Here is a 26,484-nt window from a genome sequence, read left to right on the forward strand (position 1 = left end):
ATAACATCGCCGTAAAATGCAATCTACCAAATAAAAGATGACATTCACAATCTTTCATCATTTCGTTATGTCTCTGTAAATTTTGAGCTTAATCGCACCCATAACAGCCGAGAAATAAGCGTTTTAAAAGATGCAGGTCAAGCAAAATTTCCCTTCATGAATTTATTCATGCTGTTGGTATCCCCCGCGACCTTAAGCGACTAGGAGTATTGCTACTCCCCCCTAGATGGGATGCTAGTCCATCGCAGGGTTACCCCCCAGCAGTAAATTCGCCGGTACCCATTTATACACCTGGGTGGAGAGAGGCACTGTGAGAGTAAAGTGTCTTGCCCAAGAACACAACGCAGTGCCCCGGCCAGGCCTCTAACCCGAACCGTTCGACTCGGAGTCGAGCGCGCTAACCATTTGGCCACCGCGCCTCCCACTTGGTACTTTTTAGGTACTTCAATAAGTACCTAATATTTGATTAATTTGGGTTATCCAAACAAGAATCACATTGAAGTGTTTTTTTTTTTTTACCCAAGCCGAAATTTACAATTGCGTTTTGTTAGTTTCTTGTATACGTCTGAAATAAAACTAGTTCAACTAAAAAGTCCCTTAAGGTATCACGGAAGGAAAATTGGCGTTTTCGTTTCAAGTCAAATTGTGTGCAAACCATCAATGGTAACCCCAATAAAGTATATATTTCCTGAAAGCTTATTGAAAAAGATTGTAATTTTGGATTTTGTTTTGATCATATAGACCATAATAAGCAACGTCAGCATTTTGTTTGTAATATGGTGTTGCACAACTTAAGGTTTATTTGAGAACACATTTACATGAAAGCCAAAACTTTTATGTGGAATTTGATCTACATATATTGGTCTAAAAAACAGTGTCTCAGATTTTTCTTTTCTTGCTTTTCTTTCTCTCGAAATTTAGTAAGGGAGTCAGTGCGACGCTCGGCGAGGGTTTAAGACGCGCGAGGAAGGATTGGGGGCGAGACAAGATTGCGCGCGCGATCGAGGAAAAACGTCTCGCCCCAAGCCCCTTCTCGTCCCTCGTCCTTCCGCTAGTTCAACCAGTTAGCTCGCGTTCCTGATATAACCACGCGCTCCTCAGACCCTAAAAGAAAAGACAGACTACAAGTAGTCTAAAATTTCCCTGGTCATGTTTTTTCAGTCATTTACTTTAAAAACAAAGGTAACCAACTACCTCTACCTCTTTTCCTTTTCCTTAGCTTGTAATGGGGGGGGGGGGGGGGGGGGCTTGTAAGCTCTTTTAGGTCAAGAAAGCCAGGGTCTTACAGTTTGAAGATTGTTCAGTTTTTAGAGGCCCTGCCGCCGTAAATTCCGACAAGCGACATGGCCCAAAACGTAGCGACAGCATAAAAATAAATCGCGACAAATGACGACCCTTTTGGGATAACTTAAATTCCGACAACGACAACCACTTTTCCTTAAATTATACTACCAAAAGTGACGTGAAGTGCGATAAAAAAGCGACATGGGATAAATAAAGGCAAGTGATACAGGATCCTCCCCTGGCACTCTGATCAATGAGAACGTAGCAAGGAAATGATCGGCTCAATTCTTCAGTCTTGAAAGAGCATGCCTTTATAGGGACAGACCATTATTTTTTTGGCCGGGGGGAAAAAAATATTGAAAAAATTGTTTGCATGGCCTGGAAAGACAAAATAATTTGTTTGCAAACACGATATGTATAACAAAAAATAGTAAGAATTTCGAAAAAAAAATGTTTGCAGAGGTGCATAAACTAAAAAAAAAGTTTGCAGAGGAAAATGTTTCACCTCCCCCCCCCCCCCTTAAAGAAAATAATGGTCCGTCCCTTATGTATATTCGAAAATTTAAAACTCATAATAAATTTCCCAAGAAATTCACGAAATCCTTTAGTATGATCCTGATCAGGACCCACGATACAAGATCATAGCAATGGTGCATCAAAGTAGCTAATGAATCCACTCCTGGCCAGGATTCATTGCTTCCCTTGGATCATTGATACTGATCCAGACTGTCTCAAAGCAGCCTTAACAGCAGTTTAAACTGTGAAGACCTTTTTTTTCATTTTTTACAGACGTGGCATTTCATACAATGTGGTAGAAAAGCATTCGCCTTGTCGGTCAATGTCCGCGAGTCACAAGTCCAGTCCTCGATTTTTGTAAGTAAATTTAGTTGTCGCGTACAGACTGGGTTCCAGTGTTTCAATGGCTGCTTGTTGACGGCTTGTGTTTGCAGTATTTAGAGCTCATTGTTTCCCCGTTTTGCTTCTGAAGGTAAGAGAAACCAATAAGTTAATTATATAATAGGAAGAAGAGTAATCTTAGTGTGCATGAAAGCCATTTTTCTGTCCGATTGCAAGAGGAAACGGACGCCATTTGATCGAACACTTGATCACAGTTGATTAGAATCTTCACTTCGAAAAATACACATAGAGCTTATTATCGTCGTCAATCAATTGTCCCGGCCTAGCTACGTTGGAACATGTTAGCTATTTAGCACGTTATAATAGAAATTCTAACTAAACAGAAATTTAGAATTTACGTTAGAATTTTAACGGTATGTTGATGGTTGCAAATTGGTAGAATTTTCCCACAAAATGGCCTCACTTTATCAATAGGTTTTACAGTCAAAATACTGTCAGAAGCGTCAGGCTACAGTCTATTTACAAAAAGAAAACATTTTCTGTGTTTCTAGTTAGAGCTTGCTGGTTGTGTCAAACAGCAAAGAATAAAACAAGGCAACAAGGCCGGGCAACAAGGTTAGTCGATTTTATTCGCAGAACATAAATTTTATTCCTTTTGAAACAAAATCGTGGCTAAACTGTAGAATACCGGGCCACTAATTTGCATCTCATTGAATTTGAATGGTTCCTTTTGTTTCTACTATGCTTCGTTCTTAAAGCGTTCAGAGATATGTAAATAAGTGGCCCAGTATTGTAAAATCGCTTCAAAATCGTTGAGTTCCCATACAAACCCTTATAATTCACATCTTTGTAACACAAAGATGGGTTGCCTGTCATGGTCTGCAATCAGCTTAGGTCTATATATGCATTGTTCTTGAGTGTTCAAAAGAACCTAAGGGAAGATGTTGTGGCGATAGCTTCCGAGGATTTCTTATCAAAATGTCTAAAGTTCTGTTTTTAATAGTTCAAACCTTTCAAAAGTGATCAAGAGGAAGCATAAGCAGGGGTATCAAATGGTCTTTGCGAGCATGCGAGCACAGCGTTTTTCTTTGCGAGCACGAGCATTGACAAAAATTAGCTTTGCAAGCAATGAGCACTTTTCAAAAAGCTACCCCACTAAAAACCGAGCATGCGAGCACTTGTAAAATTGTGCGAGCACGAGCAAATGAGCACCCACAAAAATTTTGCGAGCGTTCGGAGCAAAAGCTTTATTTTGCAAGGACTGCGACATTTTGAAGGACTATTTATGACCCCTATAAGCGTTTAGCCATTTTAACAGTTTAAAGCTTTATTATACTTTGGTGCTTTTGCAGATCATTTTTGTTACATTAAATGGATAGGTTATCAAGCATTTTAAGTTTTCTATAGGGTTATTTTCACCAAAAATGAAATAATATGAGAGCCAAGAGTCTGGTCAAATCAGTTGAAACTATGACTGTGTGAAGTTAGTATAGGAGAAGCCACGAGCCAAGCGGCCCTACACTACAGAGCTTATCCCGGTTTCCGTAGCATTGATCAGCTAGGAATATTTCTACTCCCCCCTGAATGGGCTAGTCCATTGCAGGGTTCTCCCCCAGCTTTATGTCGCCAGTACCCATTTATACACCTGGGTGGAGAGAGGCACTATGAGAGTAAAGTGTCTTGTCCAAGAACACAGCACAAGAGGGTCCACAATAGGGTTCTCAAATCCCGCCTTCCCGCCTTCTTTTTCTCGTAAATCCCGCTATCCCGCCCTTCTTTACCCCCCGAATCCCGATCCCGCCTAAATTTTTCAGTGAACGAGTTTCTTTTTAAAATGTTAAAATAAACGTTACAAAAAGACTAACCTTCACTTGAAACTCAATTTACTATCACCATTGACATTTGGGAAAAAGTTTTGCTGTTTAGGAGGCCGATCTGATCGAATTTGCTGGAGGGTGAGCGTCAAAGACGCTATCCTGTAGGGGGGTCTGGGGGCATGCTCTCCCAGACAATTTTGAAATTTCTAGGCTCGGAAATGCTATTCCCAGCGTTCTCCACGATATGTTTCATCAAAAAAAGGACTCATCATTTGTAAAATGAAAGATACTTTAAGTGCATACTAATAGGAGCTTTCCTTCTGCACAAGTTTTTTTTTCTTTGCATTCCACTTTGCATGAATATTTTCTTGGTATTTTCCAAGAAAAAAAGTCTGTCAAAAAGTTAGGAATGCACAGGATCTTAAGCAAAAGGAAACAAAGTGAGCACGACGCAAAGCACACGACCCTGCATTCGTATGCCTTCTATTTTGAGCTGACGTCCGGTTCTCTAGCCGTGCTTTTCCTGCGTTCAACGATCCAAAATTTTTTTTAGAAAATTGAGGGCTGTGAAGAGTCTATTTCATACCTGTTTCTTGTGACAAAAACGTCGGAAATAGAAATGTCGTATCAGTGTGCATGTGAAGAACATCACACACAGGTGATAATGGATATGTTTGACAGATTACATGCACTTCGTGATTCATTAATTGAAACTCGACACTGCCACACGGACGGTCTACAAACAAAGGAGCCAATTTTTTCTATACAGTCACGATAAAAAAATCCCGTATCCCGCCACTTTTTCATTAAAATTCTCGAATCCCGACCCCATAAAAACACAAAATCTCGCTACCGATCGTACTTGAAATTCCCGCTTCCCGCTGCTGGTTTTAGCTCACATCCCGAATATCACCACAAAAAATAGCCAAATCCCGCATCCCGCCAAACCTATTGTGGACCCTCAGCACAAGTGACCCGAGCTGGGACTCGAACTCGGACCGCTCGATCCGGAGTCCGGCGCTCTAACCATTAGGCCACCACGCCTCCCATGAAGTTAGTATATGGTTATGTTAAATGTAAAGTAGGTTCACCATATCGTTTTCTATCAAAAAATTGGTTTAGGGACTAGTCATAATGCACTGCATTAGGAGTGGTCATGGTTAATTTATTCATTTGACAGTATCTTTAATAGTGCAAAAATTCTGTCAGTATGCTTAAAACATCATTTTCTAGGCTCTAAAAATCTAAATTTTCCCCCGGGGAGCATTCCCCCAGACCTCCCCACCCCTGAGACTACATCTACAACAGTACAAAAAGTCTAGCAGAAATATGTCCTAATAAAGCTTTTGAGGGATTCTTACACTACCAAGTTTCAAACTTTCCATCTAGAAGATTTTTTGGAGATTCTGACTAAAGTGGTACGCCAATTTTCCCTGTGTACCTATCCACATTACTGATTTTGGTTGGGGGGTGGGCCACTAGGTTTTTCTGCTCAAGGACTGGGCCACCCCAATTTTGTCAAATAACTAGGGGGTGGGCCACTGAAAACCAGAACTTAAAAAGAAAAATTTCATAGCCTACCCCACCCCCAGGGGTGGGCCACTGAAAACCTGAACTGAAAAAGAATAATTTCATAGCATATCGGGTCTTTTACGGGTAATTAGAATGATATTGGCCCACATAGTGGGGAATTTGACCGAAATCTTGAAAAAACCAAATTGCTTGGGGGTCTGCGGGGTAGGGGGATTATCTTACTTGGAATTGACTGATACATTACACACGTGATAATACCGCTAGAATAGTTTTTGTAAGGATTTGATTGAAAAAAATTTCTGCAAAAAACTGAGCTTGCCCCTTCTATTGATCATTAGATAGCACCTTTAAAGCCAATCAGATTGTGCATTTTACCATAGTCAGCCACTTGGGTATGCTAATGGGTTTTAGTAGAAACTCAGCTGTGTTCTATTGGAATTCCGCAAATCTGATTGGTTCTCCCACTGTTTTCTATTCGCCGATAGAAAACAGACGCACGCGTGGGTAGCTTTTTAAGTGGTAAATTTTCTTGATTTTTGTCTTCAAAGTGCACAATATTGTAGGTTTTGGACTACAATCCTTTAGAGGTTCTACTAAAACAACTAGACTACTTGCCCTCGGGCTCGTAGTCTAATTGTTAAATAGAAGCACAAGTGAATGTTTGGCACAACAAGAAATGCTGTGGGAACAGGAATGCCTGAGCCACAGCTTTTTCAAGTTCTCTCAAAGTTCAACAGTGTTTCTATTTAACAATGAGCAAGCTTGAATTTTCAATACATTCTCATAAAAATATGGCAGAATGTATGGAAGAGTTTGGATGGATTACATGAAAGCGAGATGAGTGTGGCTTTACTTTGAATCAAAATAAAGCAAAGCATGGTTACCTTAAGTAGTATCTGTTGTATTCTTGAAATGCATGTATCTTGTTGGTAAGAAAGTGATTCTTGGTTGTTGAAGTGAAGCCAAATATACCAATTTCGATGTTTTTACTTCAGTCTAAAACAATGTACTTCAGTACGAGGCTCTGGGGAACAAACTGTAGAGTTTGTGGGGTTTATTCCCCAGAGCCTCGTAGTGATGTTTAATGTTTTAGGCTGAGTTTTAAGATATATAAATTGGTCTATTCGTCTTGCTTCCTTGTACTTGACCCTTATTCTTCCACTCATTCCACCATTTATGAATAAGGTGTATCGATCGGCTGTTAGTTGAAGAGCATAACCTTGTGGCTGCTACTAGAAATGATATATTGAAGGTTTTGATTGTATAAAATTCAGCAAAAAATAACCGAAAACAAGTGCTGTCGGTACTGGAGCCTTGCGATGCCACCTTTGTAGCTAATCAGATTGTGCCTTTGTGATTATGCTTAAATTTGATAGAAGCACAAAGAAAATGTTTTATACAGTCGAATCTCTATTAAGTAACAATAATAGTGTTAAATCATGATACTATCAGAGCTTATCAGAATATTTAATTAACTTAGAACCTCTTCTTCTCCCTGTGATAGAGTTATTAATCATGATGTTATCAGAATATTTAATCACTGATATTACTGTACCCAAATTCGCAAGTAGTCAATCATAAGCGCGATCTACTGTCCTGATATCCTACGATATCAAGTCACTGACCTGATATGTTACCATATCACGGTCACTTTGAAGTAAAGTAGTGTTACTGTAGGATGAAGTGAAAAGAGGTTTTACTAATAAAACAGAACTTCGTAATTTAAGGAGGCGCGGTAGCCTAATGGTTAGCGCGCTCGACTCCGAGTCGAACGGCCCGGGTTCGAGGCCTGGCCGGGGCGCTGCGTTGTGTTCTTGGGCAAAACACTTTACTCTCACAGTGCCTCTCTCCACCCAGGTGTATAAATGGGTACCGGCGAATTTACTGCTGAAGGGTAACCGTAAACCCTGCGATGGACTAGCATCCCATCGAGGGGGGAGTCATTCTCGTCCCCATAGCCCTTTCGTTTCTCTTAGCCGGCTTTGCACGCGAAAACGGAGGGCTCTGGGGACATAGGATTTTTGAATTAATTCAAATTTTTTTATTGGCTGTTTGGAACAAAGAATTCCTAAACGGAAGTCAAAAACATAACGACTCTCTCATACATTCTTTTGAAACGTCATGACTGCATACATGAAGACCGGAAGTCCTAGAATCTAGGACTGGAAATTCTCTGTCCCCAGAGCCCTTCGTTTTCTCGTGCCAAAGCTCAGCCGGCTAAGAGAAACAAAAGGGCTATGGGGACGAGAATGGGGGGGAGTAGCAATACTCCTAGTCGCTTAATTCTACGGAAACCGGGCTCCGGCTGTATGAGCCTTGTGGCTCGGACACAGACTTTACCTTACCTACCTTGAGGGTCCTGAAGGGGGGTACCAAATCCCATTTCCCAGCCTAAATTTTGCCCAAATCCTATTTCCCAGCCTATTTTTTGTCTAAATCCCAGTCCCAGCAGTGAAATTCCCAGTGCGTGGAAAATCTGGTCTCAAGCGCATTATGTCAGTGTTGTTTTGATTGTTTTAGATGTAGTCCACTCCCTGATTTTTCCCTTCGGTGCCCTATATAGGGGATTAACCTAGGCGCAGGAGTGCCAGTCCAGAAATAACTTGCATGCACATGCTCGGAAATCCGTCGTCCCACCCTCCCCCCCCCTTAAAAAGGGGGGAAACCAAACCATATTCCACAGAACCTTTGGACATGCACGCGTACAGATGATAAATTCAAAAATTTAGTATTTGTAGATTTAGAACCTGTTCTTTTAATTATGACTTTAGGCAAAGGTTACGACAATTTTTCTTGCAGATTGCGCACTTTGGTTGCATAGTTGAATTTTTCATTTTAGCGAGCTATTTTTACCCTAGAGTGCACATTACATGTAAGAAATGCTACACTTCTCTGTCGTTTTTGATTGGTTTGTTTTGAGCATGCACATATATTACAAGTTATCCTGAACTCTATCCTCTCGCTCCTGGGTTTTACCCCTTTATACGACTATCCAAAGTCATGTTTTTATTTCTTCAAGTTATTATCACAAATACTGTTGAGATCATCACTAAAGTTTCATTTGTTCACTTGTTTTGTAGAGAATTAGAAATTTTTAGTAGCTTTAACTAAAGCTATCAAGTTAAATTTTTATCTCTTACCTACCACTACCCTGACTGACAACAACTTACTATCACTTCTTTTGAATATTCCATTTGTGCCCATGCTCCAAAGCTGTTCCGCTGAGTAACTTAATCACTTACACGGAAATAATTATTGATCGCCAGTTGATGGACACCCGTGCAGTGCAGTGGTTTTGTTTAAGAGTTTTCAGCGTTTTAACTATTCTATCTTAAAGAATATTACAGAGCGTAAAATATGTATGTTTAGTCATTTACTGAAACTCTTCCCATTCCCATTTTTTGTTTCTGAATCCCAGTCTCAGTGACCCAAATCCCATTTTCCCAGTGAAACAATAGGCAAATCCCAGTCAAAATGGGCAAATCCCAGTTCCCATTTTACCCCTTCAGGACCCTCTACCTTACCTTCGTAATTAAAATTTAGCGGTGTTTAGCGGTCGTAAAAAGAGAAAAACTTTCCTGCTAAAACTAAACCTTGAGCGCATTCGCCAATTGGGCGATGTTTGCCGACGAGTAGTGAGACATTCAGACGGAAAAAGTGGAGCCGCTTAATTTTGATTTAGAAAATTTAGAAAATGAATCTCTAAACAAACGAGTGGGAAAAAAGCCAGAAGAGGAACTTGGTAAAAGTGACCACAAGACCAAGTCAACACAATTCGCAGTACGTACCTTACACGCATGGTTTCAACAGAGCGATAAATATAACCAGGTTTTTGGCTGAATTTGGGTATGGTAAATACCTAATTGTACCTTTTTGGTACGCTTCGGCTGCATATCAGGCTTGTTTAGTCTCGCCATGGGTATTTTGGCGAGACGCAGTCAAGCCAAAATACAAACCATGGCTCGACCATAGGCGAAGCGTACCAAAAAGGTACAATTAGGTATAAGTATGGGCAGTTCATTTACCCTTAAACCTAACCCTAAGCACTAACAATACAGTAAAAACCCGTGTGTAAGAACCTACTTTTTTCAGAGTTTTGCAAAACAGGTTCTTGTATTATGGGGTACTTATTGACAGTTTAGGCTAACTAGGTTCTTAATTAGGTTCTTAATTCTACAGAGTAGACTTTGTTGTTGGTTAACAGAAAATAGTATAAAATCTGGTCTGTTTTTCATTATAAATGTACCCATGTTGCCAAAAGTCCAACAACATTAATTGATCAATGATACAGTACTGTATATAAAATGTATCTTGGTGTTTGGTAAAAAAATAAATTAAATAGTTAAACCCCACATATAACAACCGGCTGTTGGAATTTGTTTGGCTAAACAGGTTCCTATATTTTGGGGTATTAAAAAAGCAAATTTCTGCCAGAAGGTTCTTAATTCCCTATATGTAGGTTCTTACACGCGGGTTTTGACTGTAACCCTAACTCTAAACCTTTAAACAAGAAACATATCAATAAATCATCAAAATATTAATTATCAAACTAATAATATTCCATCAAGATATTTTGATAATCCGCAATTCTGCAGCTTAGTGGTAAAAATAAACTTTGAGGAAAGGGTAATTATCTTCCAAGAACAGCATTTCTTTATATGATTGAACAGGCCCTACTTGTCCACGTTTGGCGCTCTTTCTGTCACGCAATGCTGCATAGCGTTACGTGGCAGAGAGTGCTAGAATACTGGACTATTAGAAATTCAATAAATCTTGTTGCAAAAGCAATTAGTAGGCCATTCACTTTTTTCTTTATTTAAAGGTCTAAAGATTGTCGCAGCATTTACTGCAAACTACACAAAGTGAAGCGAGAGTTCCTTTGAACCAGAAATATGGAGAAGCATAAATCAAAACATACGACATTACATACAAAACAGAAGCCTTCTGGATGCAACCAAAGTGGAAAGTATTTAAGGCAGGGAGCACATCTAAAAAGGCACAAACAGAGGCACAAAGGAGAGATGCCTTTTGAATGCAACCGGCGGGGAAAACGAACAAACATGGGAGAGAAGCCTTTTGAATGCATCCAATGTGGAAAGTGTTTTAGTCAGACAGGACATCTTAACCAACATATGAAAACACACACAGGAGAGAAGCCTTTCAAATGCAATCAGTGTGGCAAGTGTTTTAGTCAGGGAGGAAATTTAAAGAAACACAAAAGAACCCACACAGGAGAGAAGCCTTTTGAATGCATCCAATGTGGAAAGTGTTTTAGACAGGCAGCAGATCTAAAGCAACATAAAATAGTACACACTGGAGAGATGCCTTTTAAATGCAATCAGTGTGGCAAGTGTTTTAGTCAGGGAGGAAATTTAAAGAAACATAAAAGAACTCACACAGGAGAGAAGCCTTTTGAATGCATCCAATGCGGAAAGTGTTTTAGACGGACAGCAGAACTAAAGCAACATGAAATAGTACACACTGGAGAGAAGCCTTTTAAATGCAATCAGTGTGGCAAGTGTTTTAGTCTGGCAGGAAATTTAAAGAAACATAGTATGATCCACACAGGAGAGAAGCCCTTTAAATGCAACCATTGTGTCAGGTGTTTCAATCAGGCTGTTTCTTTAAAACGGCATATAGAAACAAGGCACCCATTTAAATGTCAGCAGTGTGATATGGGTTTCCCTTTGGAATGGCACTTAAAACAACATAACAAAACACATTCCGAATGGAGGTATTTTGAAAACAACCAAAGTAGCTGCAACGGTCAATCACAAGCAGGGATTCGAACGCATAAGAATGCAACAACCAAAGTAGAGAAGCCATATACGAGCTTGGAGCATGGTGATCGCTTTAGCATCGCTGAACTTTTAAGCGATCTTAAAAACATCATACAGGAGTAAAGCGTACCAGCATGCCGTTTGTCATGGGTTATGGGGAGTATCGGAAATGGTGAGTCAATTTTTGTGATATACATTCCTTAGTGGTGAATCCCCTCTTACAAAATTCCTGGATCCGCCCCTGTTTTTTTTTTCTTTGTATCGTCCGTGGGCCAGCGTTTTGGCAAAGTCGATTTCATTTTATTGGCTATGTGGCACGTAAGACTTTAAGCCATTGCCTCGAGAGTTTAACCGCAAGAAACAGCCTAAATACGGAGAACTTCAAGGCACGACCGACCGCCGTTGTTGTGTAGAAGTCAAAAAGTTTTTTTTTAAAAGCTTAATAATGTATATATGTACAATACAAAATTTTCCTTTGTTAAAATAAAGTGTATGCAAATATTACTGTAATTACGAGGGCAAAACTAATGAACTGGTTCCAAAAAAAACTCGAGCAACTTATCCAATCAAAAGTAAAATGGCCAAAACCAATTGTGACTCGTTGGCGCACGTTTTCCCGCGCTTCATGCCGGCTACATGCCATTTGCTTAAAGTTTTGTTTGGATCAGTTGATTGTTTGTGTTCTGTGTTATTGGCCAGAGTGATAACCTTGGTTAGGCTCTTGGTAGCAACCTGTGTAAAATATTGTTATGTTAACCATATTAAGATTTGTAAAAATTAAATTTCATGATAGCTTCTGTATTTCGAGTCTTTTTGTTTATTTTTTAAACATTAACAAGACGCCTAAAGCTTAATGCTTAAAACCGGGCAGTTAATGTTTAACTACATGATTAGACAAGTACAGCAAAAACTTTTAAAATACCATTTAATTTATATTGCGTAACACGCAAGTCTGTGATTGCTTGTCCATCCTTGGACAAATTCCTGCTACATGTAGGCTTTCAAATTTTTATTTTTCTTCCGAATACTGAATAACCTAGGTGTTGACGTTTTTGTGCAATCTTGAATAAATGAACTCAAACCAGTTAAATGGCAGTACAAATGATCTCCGACAAAAACAAAAAAACAATTAGAACGATTTCGTTAAAAACTAAGACGCGTTTTTAAACATTTTTAAAAATGTACCACACCAAAAAATGGGAATAAGAACAAGATAAGAAAGCTTTTCAGCTTTCAAACATGCAAGCTCTTCACGTCAATTTTGGGAAGCAGTCACGCAAACGCAAGTTCTTGATTGCGTGATTCATTGCAGGTCATTTCTCCATCGCCGTTCGGTTCCGACTGAAACTCAAAACCCTTGAATGAGAAACAAAAAATATATATTTTATATTCCTCGCTAAAAAGAGTGGAGTAACAGAAATTTATATTGCTCCTGCTCGAATAAACGAGTACATAAATAATAAAAAAAAAAACGAATAAAACGAGTAAATATCAAGAATAACAGAAAAATTTTTAAGAAAATTATAAAAGAAAATAAAAAGACTAAAAAAGGGCGCATTAGACCACACGTATTAGACAACAGATGCTCTAAAAATCTCAACTAAATGTGAAAAAAAGATTCAAGATGAGGCGAAGAAAATTTGATTGCATTAAAAATTTCCTAAAAGCCGTGAAAATAGCATGCCGTGTAAATATATCGCGCCAAAGGGCAGTTTTCATTTTTGCCACATTCACAGGATGGCTCGATGCATTCATAGTTTGTAGATATTTTCTTGCATTATTTTTTTAAATTAAATTTAAGAAATTTTTAAAACGTGTGAGGTCCCCAATGAGGATGGAAATAGTAAAATGCACTGAAAACAAGTAGAGTGGAGGTTGCAGGAGCCGCATGGTGAATGTAACCGACCAGCGACCTGCGAAACAACACCGGTCGGACCCAGAACCGGTGCGCGTAAAAACACAAAAATATATCTTTCACGTTTAACAGAAATCGGGGTATAGATAAAATTTTAATTCTCCTCTTAAATATCAAAAGTGCGGGATCTGTATCTTGGCCAAGAAAGCGGCCGAGTGAACACACGAAATGACGCAAATATGTACATCACATGGTGCCTCAATCTATAAATAGATGCCTGTCGTTTCAAAAGCCTAAAAAGACTAATAAACGTGAAAAATAAAAAAAAATGAAAAATAGATAATTTTATTCAAGATGGGGTCAAGAAACATTTTAAAAGGCAAAAAGATTTAGAAAATTTCAAAAACGTGAAATTTTGCATGCCGTGTAGAATTTACATGTATTAAATTACCCGCGCCAAGATTTCATTTTTACCGAATGGTAATGAGGTTAGTGATGATTCGCGAACTTGAAGTGACGTGTTTCCGTCACTCCATTCTGATATTAAACCGCAATTAATTCATGCATTAACGTGCTGACAGAAAGGTTGTTTAAAACGCCATTCAGCACATGTCAATCAAAAACAAATTATCCTATAACCTCATTCCCAGGGTCTCTCTCTTTCAGGGAACAAGGTTGAATTTTTACAAAACAAATCGAAAGAGGATCAATTACACTTATCCTCTGGTGATAAAAGAGAATAGAATTCGCTCTACGAAGCCGTAGAGCATACTCTATCAATGACCCATTCACCTAAGAAAACATTCAAACGCAAATGAAGTGAGATTGTGACATAACCGATAGCAGCTATAAGCTACATGCAGTTACCGCGTCTTTATTGTAAACACAACATTCATGCTGCACGATTTTGTTTCGCGTCACATTATCTTCGTGTCACGTCATCCGTTTTTCATCTTTTTGAGTCGTGCAGAAACGCGCATCTTTCTCAAGTTTTATTCGCTGCTCAAAATAACGCTATACGTGCTGACAGAAAAGTAAACATATCCACAAAACAAATTTACCTAATGCTAAATGGATCAAAGGTTACACTTTTGTGATGAAATAGAATTCGCGCTACGAAGCCTGAGAGCACGAACCATCAATGACACAATTCCCATGGAAAAATAAAACATTCAAAGGCACATTATTGAACGCTTATTTGAAGAAAAAAAACTATCAATGACCCATTCACGCAAGAAAACATTGAAAGGCAAATTAAGTGAAATTGTGACATTACTGATAGCAGCTGTGAGTTACACGTAGTTACGGTTAAAAAATTATTACGCTCGCCATGTGACGTGTTGTAGTTAACACCACATCCACAGCTTGAATCCACAGCACGTTTCTGTTTCGCGTGACGTCACCTCGTGTCACGTCATCTGTTTTTCATCTTTTTGAGTCGAGCAGAAACACGAAGTGCTCGGGCGTATCTTTCTCTCGAATTTTATCCGCTGCTCAAAAATAACGCTATACGTGCTGACAGAAAAGTATAGATATTCACAAAACAAATTTACTTAACGCTAAAAAGGATCAAAGGTAATACACTAACCGGTAAATATTTTTGTGGTGAAAACTGAATAGCGCTACGAAACCTGAGAGCACGAACCATCAATGACGCAACTCATGTGGAAAAATAAAACATTCAAACGCAAATAAAATGAGATTGAATTACTTTATTGGACACTTATTTAGAAAAAAATGCGAAGGTCGGCATTTCATCGAATTACCAAATTACCATGAGGTTGCTCGAAGAGCCTTTGATCATTTTGCAGACCATTTGTTTTACTTGCTGGCTTTACGGATCCCTTCACAAATACCATCATAGTTCGTAGAAATACTATACATTACAATTTTGTTTACTGAAGTCTTGGGAAGTGTTTTACATCAAGAACCAACATAAGATTATTTTGCTGTGCAAACATTCAATCGTCTCTGATACGCGACTTTGCCAGCTCAACTGGTCTCAACTGTGCACGGATGAAAATGGACATAATTCTTCCTATTAAATGAAAAGCATCTTCAAAGTATTCCGGCTCAAAAATGCTCTGGCTACCAGCCGTTTTTTAAAAGAGCAGTTATGCGTAAAGCTTGCTGCAAAAACATTGCGTGACTGAAATAGCGGTTTGGAGCTGTCATGTCAAAACAATCACCGGTTTCGCAATCCAAACGCTTGAATAACACAAAAATATATATATTTCACGCTAAACAGAAATCAGGGTTTTAGATAAAATTTAAAATAGAAGAGTGATTTAATAGCCGGGTTTAATAGCTCCTGCCGAATAAATATCAAAAGTGCGTGATTTGAATCCTGGCCAAGGAAGCGGCCGAGCGGGTCTGGAACGATTTACCGACAAGACTACTACTACTACTACTACGACTACTACGACGAAAAAATTCCGGGCGATTTATGAACCGGGCTCGGCCCAGTCTCTGCCCGGTTAATAACTATCTTACTGATCAAAAGAGGGAGATTGTGTTCGGTAGCCTCATGGTTAGAGTGCAGGACTCCAGATAAGTCAGCCCGGGTATGAGCCTGAAACACTGAAACACTGTCTCTCGTGTTTGATATATATTACATCCAGTTCTTGTCCAGTTAGAGTTTTTTGAACATTAATTAATTATAAGCAAATGAAAGATCGTCGCAGTTATGTACGCAACTTGAGCAGTTGAGAAAAGCAAGCCTGAAAAAAATTCAGGCTTGAACGGGAATCGAACCCATGACCTCTGCGATACCAGTGCAGCGCTCTAATTAACCAACTGAGCTATCAAGCCAACTGGGAGCTGGTCACTTGTGAGTTCGTAATATACCCGCGGATGGAGAAAGGACAAATATATGAATTCCATATATTCATGTCATGTTAATTAATTAATAAATAACTTTCTTCCTGATCAAAAAAGGGAGGTTGTGTTTGGTTGCCACATTGCAGTGCTGGACTCCAGATAAGACGGCTTGTGTTCGAGCCTTGTCCGTGGTTATTGTGTTGTGTTCTTGGACAACAAGACACTTTACTCTCACTGTGCTTCTTCCAACCCATGAGTATAAATGGGTACCAGCGAATTCATACTGTTGGGGAAGCTTGATGGATGCTGGGGAGTAACCCTGCGATGGACTAGCATCCCATTCAGGGGGAGTAACAATACTTACACTACTTATTACTGAAACCAGAGTTAAACGCCGAGAACTATGAGCCAGCTGGGCTTAAAAGACTTTACTAGGCGCGGTTGCCTAATTGTTAGTGCACCGGACTCCGGATCGATTTACTCTCTTACCGTACCCTCTCTCCTCCGCAGAGGCTTTTTTCGTGTTTCGTACGGACTGGGAAATGGGGGAGAGGTGAAAAGTAAACGCGCGGAGCCTGGAGAGAATCGAAACGAAAGCGCGCGGGGAACCGCCGCTTCGCCCTTCCCGTCGTTCCCCGCGCTCCCCCTATTTTTCATTCTTCGTTTTTTCGCCTTCCTCCCCTAAAGGAGCCCCTGCAGAGGAGAGAGTACCGTACCCCAATTCACAAGTAGCCAATCATAAGCGCGATCTACTGTCCTGATATCCTACGATATCAAGTCACTGACCTGATATGCCACCATATCACGGTCACTTTGAAGTAAAGTAGTGTTACTGTACGATGAATTGAAAAGAGGTTTTACCAATAAAACAAACCTCGTAATTTAAATGTAGCGGTGTTTAGCGGTCGTAAAAAGAGAAAAACTTTCCCGCCAAAACTAAACTTGAGCGCACTCGCCAATTGTGCGATGTTTGCCGACGAGTTCTGAGATATCCAAACTTAAAAAATAGAGTCAGAATTTCCAATTTTTTCGCTTAATTTTGATTCTGAAAATTTAGAGAATAGAACTCTAATTAAACGAGTGGAAAAAAGGCAGAAGAGGAACTTGGTAAAAGTGTTGAAGACCAAGTCAACACAATTTGCAGTGCGTACCTTGAAAGCATGGCCTCAGAACAGAGCGATAAATATAACCGGATTTTTGGCTGAATTTGGGTACGGTAAATACCTAATCGTACCTTTTTGGTACGCTTCGGCTGCATATCAGGCTCATTTGGTCTCGCCATGGGTATTTTGGCTCGACTGCGTCTCGCCAAAATACGAACCATGGCTCGACCAAACTCACCTGATATGCTACCGAAGCGTACACAAAAGGTACGATTAGGTATAAATAGTGCCTCTATCCACCCAGGTGTATAAATGGAAACCGATGAATTTACTGCTGGGGGTAACTCTGCGATTTTGCATTCCATCCAGGAGGGAGTAGAAATATTCTTAGCCGCTTAATGCTACAGAAACCGGGATAAGCTCCGGCCTTATGAGCCACTTGGCTCGACAGCAGGCTTTACCTCTTTTTAATCTTGCTAAGCCAAAATCGCTAAAATTAGTAGCCGCTAACAATATCGCTTTATTTACGGTATAGTGTGGTATTAACGTTTACCGCACCCAATTTTTTTTTCGCAAGTAGCCAATCAGAAGCGCGATCTACTGTCCTGATATCCTACGATATCAATTGCAAGTCACTGACCTGGTATGCCACCATATCACGGTCACTTTGAAGTAAAGTAGTGTTACTGTGCGATGAATTGAAAAGAGGTTTTACCAATAAAACAAACCTCGTAGTTTAATTAAATTAAGCGGTGTTTAGCGGTCGTAAAAAGAGAAAAACGTTTTCGCCAAAACTAAACTTGAGCGCGTTTGCCGATGAGTAATGAGACATTCAGACTAAAAAATTTTTCGCTTAATTTTGATTTTGAAAATTTAGAGAATGAAACTCTAAACAAACGAGTGAAAAAAAGGCAGAAGAAGAACTTGGTAAAAGTGTTGAAGACCTAGTCAACACAATTTGCAGTACGTACCTTGCAAGCATGGCTTCAACAGAACAATACATATAACCGGAGTTTTGGCTGAATTTGGGTACAGTAAATACCTAATCGTACCTTTTTGGTACGCTTCGGCTGCATATCAGGCTCCTTTGGTCTTGCCATGGGTATTTTGGCTCGACCAAACGTGCCTGATATGCCGCCGAAGCGTACCAAAAAGGTACGATTAGGTATAATAACTACACATGAAGGTTCTTGCATTATGTCATGCGGGATGGAAAAGTACCACTGGGGGCAAAGCCACAAATTAATACACAAAAAGGTAGGGACATTTTAACATTGCAGCCATACGTCCCATAAATTTGTGACGTCGCTTTAATATGCTTATGCCCCTAGCTGCTACATTTTGTTGTGTGAGTATTTTGTGGTAAATAAATTTAGTATGCTTTAGAATTGTGTAAATCAATTTGATTTTTCATTGTCTCGTACCCGTTGTAATAATCTACAAGAAGTGTTGGGTTGCTTTCCGGCAGCCATCTTTTGGCGCTTCCATACTGTGCTCTCTAAATTTGTGTAGACTATCTAGTAACTTTCAACAACCTGTAATATTCTTGATTTTTTTTTTACTCAATACCTTTGGATTTATTTTTTGCAGCGCGTGATAGTGTCTTTACTTGCGTGACAGTGAAAACCAGCAATAAACCAAAGATAAACTTAAACCACACACTTTACACGTTGTTTTGTCCCTCATTGCTATATATCACTGCGACATGTTCCGGTAGCATAATTGTAATTTTAGTTCTTTTTTTATTTAAAATTTATTTTTTAATTTTTTTTTTTTTTTTTTTTTTTTTTTTTTTTTTTTTTTTTTTTTTTTTTTTTTTTTTTTTTTTTTTTTTTTTTTTTTTTTTTTTTTTTTTTTTTTTTTTTTTTTTTTTTTTTTTTTTTGTTCCCCTATAAAAAAAATAATAATAATCGATATTTTGACAGGGTGACCCCTTAAGTCGCAGGACTGGTATCAACGGGGGCCTCAGTCGCAGGACTAGTATCAGCATGTCCCTTCGTGTTTCGACATTTCTATATACACCTAACATTTCGAATAAAAAATTGCAAATCAGTGCCTCGATCGGTAATTCTTGATGATCTTCCGACTTCCGTTCGTGACCAAGTCCAGTTATAGATTGTCGTGTCGGTGGGACTTAGTCTCCTTCTCGGCCATTGGGCCGTCTCAAGGCTGTATTGTTTTGAATCCGTCGTTTGTGTCTGCTGCGCACTTCTATCACTCTTTTGCAAGTAGAGGTAAGAGATAATTTGTAAGGCCATGCTTGAATACACTAGAGTAACCTGAGATACAAAGATATTGTTTTCTACCCGTTTGTTGAAAAAAAAACTATTCAGTCTCATCGATCGCCATGCCATTACGTATCATGATGATCTTCAGTGTCGGTTTATTTTGCTACATCGGTCAGATCGCACTTTTATGGGTTTACTGGCGCAATAATGCCATCATTTGAAATTTCGTATCCTTAGGGTGAAATTGGCCAATTTATATGCACAATGTGTAAACTTTTTTTACGTAACGCAACGATTCGATTCAGCCGCCGGGGTCTTGTTTTGAAGTTTTAGTTTTGGAGCTCGAGGGAAGACAAGGTGTTTATTTAAACTTTCTTTTGTGTAAAATGAAAGAGAAATCATTTTTTTAGAAAATCGTTCCACGGTTGACACACTTAGAAAAACAGTTCTTTTGTAATGTAGGAATAATGTAGGATCTCGAATTACTTTTACTGTTCAGAAGAGAATGCGTGACTTTACGTGACATTGTTTCAATCGACCTCACTCGTGTCGTGTCTCTCGCGTGTTTCGAAATCTTTGAATGCATCGTTCATCGGAAAGGACTTAGTTTAGTATTAACAACAAAAATGTATTCTTGGTTTTCACGTGACGTCATCAAAATTCTAAATCCAGAATCGCGAGCCCCCTGACTTTTTATCCTTCACTAGCTATCTTATTGAAGGTTTTCAGCTCGATAGCATCCACCGTCTTTGAGAAATAACATTTTGAATTTCGGAGTTTTGCGCCACACGACATTAGAATGGCCGCCCGAAGGCTGTCACGTATGCCTCATCCTGTTATTTTTAACGATCTGAACAATCGAGGCTTTACAAGAAGTGTTTATACGAATGTTTACGTGTTCACGAAGGTGAACTGACCGCGCTTTATAGCAGAGGGGAATGCCAGATGTTTTTTTGATTGATTTCCGGCGGCCATCTTGGTGCCCCTCCACATGGGATCCAACATGGCGTTTCCATACTGTGCTCACTAAATTTGTGTTAAACATTATGACGGATAACTCGAGTACGGAATACCGTACATACCTGAGACTTGGATACGTAGACTATCTTGTTAGTTTCTACAACCTGTAAAATTCTTGATTTGTTTAACTCAATAGCTTTGGATTTATTTTTTGCAGCGCGTGACAGTATCGTTACTTGCGTGACAGTGAAAACCAGCAATAGTAGAATCTCGATTTCTGGAACCTCCAAGGGGGGAAAAGCGAAAATTGCTTTGAGAAATCAGGAGTGTTTCACGGGGTCGAGTAATTTCAGTGGAAAAGAGGTTCCCTGTTTTATGGTCATAAGAGTCAAAGAGTCAAGCTAATTTTTACACAAAGTAGGATATCATCTATTGAACCATGGTTTACATTTATACAAAGAAGCTTACAAGCACTTCACATTGCTTACGGCTAGTTCTACTCTGGTTTGTTTGCGGTTAGTTCCACTCCGGTTTGCTTGTGGTTAGTTCTACTCCGGTTTGCTTGCGGATAGTTCCACTCCGGTTTGCTTGCGGTTAGTTCCACTCCGGTTTGCTTGCGGTTGGTTCCACTCCGGTTTGCTTGCGGATAGTTCCACTCCGGTTTGCTTGCGGTTAGCTTTAATTTGTTAGTAAGGGTAGCACTATTTTCAAATTTATAACTCTTATTTAAGATTTGACTCATGACTCATGACTCACTGACTCATTTGACTCATAGAAACTTCAGTCTTAGTGGAAAATACTTAACTGAACTGAGTTGAACTTTATTATTTGGTTTTATATATTATTAAAAAATTCCAAACCCTTGCTACCAGTAAAAATGACTAATCGAGTTATCCTGGGAGTTATTGGGAAGCTCAAGAGAGCAAGGAAAGGTTCGAGAAATAATTGGGATCCCTTTCCACATTTCAAAACATCATACTTCGAATATTCCCAGGCCTAATAGAGCAGAAGTGTAGGGTATAGGATGTATTTCAGTACACGTCTTCCTTTTCTGCACTACCTCTTTACTAGTTCAAAAATAAAAACGGGGGTCGTGAATTTGGGCCCCCTATCGAACGAAGTATAAGATTTCGAGCGCACGAAAGTTTCAAGCAATCAGCAGCCAAAACGGGGTGTTAAAAGATTGAAAACTAACGTGAATTTGCAAGGACCACCGTGACAAAATAGAAGTACCGGATCCTCTCACTGTAGAGGATCTAATCAGCTATAACTAAATAACGAATAAAGAAAAAATTGCAAGGCCGATTGAACGGTTTGGGACTGTATTGAAATTCCAATATTTCGGAAGGCACGGCCTTCCTTCTTCAGGGTCTTACAAAGAATGACTCTTAAGGTTAAACGTTACAGATATAAAATGTGGGAAATACGATACAACGCGTAAATAACAATGGTAGAAAAACAAAAACGTTAAAATTTGAAATTTGAGAAGATAAAGAGACGTTACAACATGAAATTAAAAAAGATATAAATATATAATAAGATGCCATAAATGGCACTAAAGACTTGAACACCGTAAGCTAATACTATAATAACAACATGAGTGTAAATATAAACTACGAAATGTCATGCTTCATCCGCAGAACTGTTGACAAAAAAACTAACCACTCTAAACCCACTACAGTATCAGAACATTTTCTTTGTAACAATCATAACGCTACTGACATGCAACTCATTCCTCTTGAACTCATTCGATCTAACCGTGACGTTGTTCGGAAGGCAAGAGAGGCGTACCTCATTGAAAGAGGTCAAACACTTAACCTTTAGGATTAAATAAAAAGGATGAAGCATGACATTTCGTAGTTTATATTTACACTCATGTTGTTATTATAGTATTAGCTTACGGTGTTCAAGTCTTTAGTGCCATTATGGCATCTTATTATATATTTATATCTTTTTTAATTTCATGTTGTAACGTCTCTTTATCTTTTCAAATTTCAAATTTTAACGTTTTTGTTTTTCTACCATTGTTATTTACGCGTTGTATCGTATTTCCCACATTTTATATCTGTAACGTTCAACCTTAAGAGTCATTCTTTGTAAGACCCTGAAGAAGGAAGGCCGTGCCTTCCGAAATATTGGAATTTCAATACAGTCCCAAACCGTTCAGTCGGCCTTGCAATTTTTTCTTTATTTGTTAAAAGATTGACCTGTTACCAACCTCGTTCCCAGGATTTCTCTTTCGGAACGAGGTTGACTTGTTACTAGAACGGGGTATCATTTTCAGTGCAAATTCTGGGCGGCACATACCCACCTAAAACATACCCGAGTACCCCCTCCCCCCTCCCTGCCCCGGCGGGGAGGTAGCTTTTATGCTCGGGCTTGGCCAGAGTCCGCGTTCTTGGTGCTGACCAAAAGAAACGCAGGCTCTTATAGTGAGATTGTAATAATAACGATATTTTTGTGCTTTGTCAGCAGGCAAAACACTTTTCAACTAAACGCTCGGTAAAGTTGATTCTAGTGAGAGGGTAATTCTCCTACCAAAAACAACATTTTTCCATATATAAACAGGCTCTTGGTTCACTTCTGGCGCTCTTTCTATCATGCAACGCTACGTAGCGTTGCGTGACAGATTGCTAGAATTGTACTGGTCAAACCTATAGTACAGTATACTGACTAAATTCTCTTAAGCATTTTCACTTTTAATTTAACTGAATCCATTTACACTGCACATAGTATAAACTATAACGAGACATACAAACAAAAAACAAAACGAGGCCTAGGAAGGCCTAGTAAGGAATAGTCAAAAATACTTACATATATTTGTATACAAAAATGTTATTGAAATTGTTAAATTTCATTAGATCCACCAAGTGGAAACAAGTGATGTTTGATATGAACCTCAGCCTCAGAAAGCATTTTAATATTTACCTTTTTCCCGTTTTGTTACAAATTCAACAAATCCTCTTGCATTAGTGTTAGTAGGTTATTTTCTTTCTTTTTCCTTTTAAAGGTCTAGAGACATCATTGGGGTCTTTGCTGCAAATTACACTAATTGTGACAACAGTTCCTTTTTCACTGACAATATGGAGGAGCATACATCGAACAAGATAGATTCCCCGGATAAGCATACATTTAACTGCAAAGATTGTGGCAAGTGCTTTAGTCACGCGGAGAATCTTAGAAAACATACCACTTTACATACAGAAAAGAAGCTTTCTCAATGCAACCAGAGTGGCAAGTGTGATAATCAGACAGGAAATCTTGGGCGGGGTAAAAGAGGAGCACACACGGAAGAGAAGCCTTTTAAATGCAACGAGTGTTGTAAGTGTTTTAATAAGGCGGGAGTTCTAAGGCAACATAAACGAATACACACAGGAGAGAGGCCTTTTGAATGCAACCAGAGTGGCAAGTGCTTTAGACAAGCAGTAACTTTAAAACAACATAAAAGGACACATATAGGCGAGAACACTTTTGAATGCAACGAGTGCGGGAAGTGTTTTACTCGAGCAGTGCATCTAAGGCAACATATACGAATACATACAGGAGAGAAGCCTTTTAAATGCAACCAGTGCGGCAAATGTTTTAATCAAGCAGGAACTTTAAATCAACATAAGAAAATACACACAGGTGAGAAGCCTTTTGAATGCAACCAGTGTGGCAAGTGTTTTAGACATGTTGGAAATCTAAGACAACATGAAAGAACGCACACAGGAGAGAAACCATTTGAATGCAACCAGTGTGGCAAGTGTTTCACTCACGCAGGAAATCTAAGGCAACATAAAAGAACACACACAGGAGAAAAGCCTTTTGAATGCAACCAGTGTGGAAAATGTTTTAATCAGGCAGGATATCTTACAGCACATATTAAAAGAATACACACAAGAGAAGAGCTTGCTGAATGTAACCAGTGTGGCAAGTGCTTTACAAGTGCAGTAAAGTTGAAGCGTCACCAAAGAACACACAATGTAGTGAAGTCAGAAACAAGCTCGAAGAATGACAATTGCTTCAGTATCTCTGAACTTGTATGTAACATAAAAGAAATCAAACGAGAATGAAGCCTTGTGTGTGCCCTGCAGCGGAAGACGAGAACTTCAGAAATTGAAGTTATAACTGATACTAGTAATAACGATACGTTAAGTAGTGCGACCATGTGTATTTTGTATAGAACAAGAAGTTTGAGAAGCTTGAGAAGCTTAAAATCGGGCGCTTAATAATAAGCTATCTGTTTTGACTTGAAAGGCAGGGTACAGTACAATAAAATCACTGGAAAAACAGTCACTTAAACCTATTCAGGCCGGGGGGGGGGGGGGAGGTTGAGCTTGGTAGAGCTAACCGCTTTGCAGCCGGCACTCGTTACAGTATGCCAGAAGTACAGAGTCTAGTTTCTACGTCCCAAGAAGCGAGGAAGCGGCAGCAATCACTGAAACTCTTCTGGTTTACATCAAACTTCTTTACTGTAGAGTAAACTTCGATGATACTTCACACTAAGTCATAGTACAAACTGCCAAGGATAATCGTCATAGTCCTCAAGGTAATCGATTTGTAACAGTTTACGCGTTACTTATATACTAATCAAGGCAATACAAAAGAGATCTTATTGTACGTGAATGAAAGTTAGTTTTTCATGCGAGAGATTGATGTATTTTCCAGAATATAGTATTTTCATTGGTTAAGTTGTAATTGAAATCCAGATTAACTTTTAGTCCGTTTACCTTGAAGAATATAATGCAAGAATAAAAGGTTACTTCAGAAATGCAAAATCTATTATTTTTATGAATAGATTGACCTACTAAACTATTTGCAAAGTCTGGACAGATGTTCCTTTGAGATCTTTTCCTAATGTAAACTTTGTACTGTACTTATTGTATCCTAAAATTACTACTACTGAATTGTATTGTATCGTTAACCATATTTGGAGGTTAAGATTTCAGATAGAATGGTCGTTTTATGCGCAATTCACAAGTATTTTCTGGTTTTGTGGTATTTTCTGAGTTCACTTTCTTATACTTATCGTGACATTATTGTGCCAGTAACTTGAAATCACCATGGCAACGTCATTTTGACAGGCTTGTTTTCCCAAATTTGAATTTTTTTGTGTTTCTATTTTAATAATGAAAATCTGGAATGTTTTCAAGATTGCATTATTACTTAATGACATAATGGTCTCAATTTATAAAAATATATTTCGCACAATACAAATAAACGATTGAACTAGACGTCTAGAAAATAAAAATTTGTAACACTTAGCAAAGTGCAGCCTTTTCGCAATACTTAATAAAGGCGGGCTTTTTACCTGAAGACCAATTTTTCCAACGCTTTAGGCGGCTGACGCATTTCAATATTTTCCAGCCCTTACACTTTAATGGAACAGTATACAACTCCTAATCGGGTAACTACTATTGTCATACTATTTCAGCCGCGTTTCAAGGAATTCAAAAAAGCTTTACTTATCCCATATATATTTGTTTTGCAGTATTTTGTTAATTTTTGAACGATTTTGGGGGATGTCTGGGAGGCGATAGTTTTTCTCAAAGGATTAGTAAAATTTAGACAAATAAGAAATATTGGAGATTTAATGTGATTTTAAAATTTGAATTTGAAGTTAAAAATTGGTGGACGGACACCAAACAGTCTCCTGACAACCTGGAGTGCTCGTGCGAGGGGGTCAACTGTTTGGAGGTGTTTCCATTCTTTTCTTCAATCCCTTCTTTAAATCTCTTAACGTTCCATTCAAATTCAGGTAGAACCCCACCTTAAGTTTTGTTCTTGTGAGAAAATCACAGAAGTCAAAGGTTGCATGATATAACCAAGCATGGATTTTAATTCTCCCTCCCTTTCCATCTCCTTAGCCTTTCAACCCCACCTGTCCCTCCCTTTCTACTCTCATTCAATTTAATGTTTGTTTACATTTCCTAAACAATTTAGTATCGTACTAATCTGTGCCAAGCAATCAGATAATAACAGAAATTTGCCTTAATTTTGATCTCCCATACCAAGACCTTAGAGTATAAACCGTTAATAAAACAAAACACACTTGATAATAATTCTCTGAGGTTATACACCTTGCAGTTTAAGGGACGGACCATTAGAAAAGTGATGGGGGGGGGGGAACCAAAAAAAAATTCATGCAAGCCAAAATGGCAAGAAAAAAAATCGTGCAAAGGGGACTCCCCTTTGCACGATTCGTGCAGAAGGAAAGGTCCTATTAATACCTGAAAATACCTGCCATCATTTAACACTTGATGA

At 38.9% G+C, this 26,484-nt stretch overlaps 3 protein-coding genes and 1 non-coding gene across 5 annotated transcripts in view; 3 read left to right on the top strand and 1 right to left on the bottom strand.

Annotated features, from left to right (window-relative positions):
• The first annotated feature begins 2,113 nt into the window (after window positions 1-2,113).
• Window positions 2,114-25,311, top strand: LOC144658352 (uncharacterized). Its single transcript, XM_078518777.1, has 3 exons — window positions 2,114-2,157; window positions 2,694-2,757; window positions 23,249-25,311. The coding sequence occupies exon 3, from the start codon at window positions 23,322-23,324 to the stop codon at window positions 24,291-24,293; it is 972 nt and encodes a 323-aa protein (XP_078374903.1). The 5' UTR covers window positions 2,114-2,157; window positions 2,694-2,757; window positions 23,249-23,321; the 3' UTR covers window positions 24,294-25,311.
• On the top strand, window positions 2,198-12,073 carry LOC144658258 (uncharacterized). 2 transcript variants are annotated; one of them, XM_078518658.1, is made up of 3 exons: window positions 2,198-2,249; window positions 2,672-2,744; window positions 10,315-12,073. In XM_078518658.1, the coding sequence occupies exon 3, from the start codon at window positions 10,385-10,387 to the stop codon at window positions 11,393-11,395; it is 1,011 nt and encodes a 336-aa protein (XP_078374784.1). In that variant the 5' UTR covers window positions 2,198-2,249; window positions 2,672-2,744; window positions 10,315-10,384; the 3' UTR covers window positions 11,396-12,073. The 2 variants fall into 2 exon arrangements, with proteins under 2 accessions (XP_078374784.1, XP_078374785.1); XM_078518659.1 differs by lacking the exons at window positions 2,198-2,249; window positions 2,672-2,744 and adding an exon at window positions 9,251-9,272.
• Window positions 15,861-15,938, bottom strand: Trnat-ggu (transfer RNA threonine (anticodon GGU)). Its single transcript has one exon. It is a non-coding gene; the product is annotated as a tRNA-Thr (tRNA).
• The window catches only part of LOC144658167 (uncharacterized), a 60,447-nt gene continuing 53,187 nt past the window's right edge, over window positions 19,225-26,484 (top strand). The window contains exon 1 of the mRNA XM_078518521.1: window positions 19,225-19,284. The gene's annotated coding sequence lies outside the window, so the exon portion shown is untranslated. The remainder of the gene's footprint in view (window positions 19,285-26,484) is intronic.

The sequence above is a fragment of the Oculina patagonica genome, chromosome 6 (assembly GCF_052425735.1).
Source record: "Oculina patagonica isolate OP01 chromosome 6, crgOcupat, whole genome shotgun sequence".
Classification (NCBI taxonomy): Eukaryota; Metazoa; Cnidaria; class Anthozoa; order Scleractinia; family Oculinidae; genus Oculina; species Oculina patagonica.

Coding starts and splice junctions, on each gene's coding strand:
- LOC144658258 (XM_078518658.1), top strand. CDS start 10,385: ATGGAGAAGCATAAATCAAAACATACGACATTACATACAAAACAGAAG.
- LOC144658352 (XM_078518777.1), top strand. CDS start 23,322: ATGGAGGAGCATACATCGAACAAGATAGATTCCCCGGATAAGCATACA.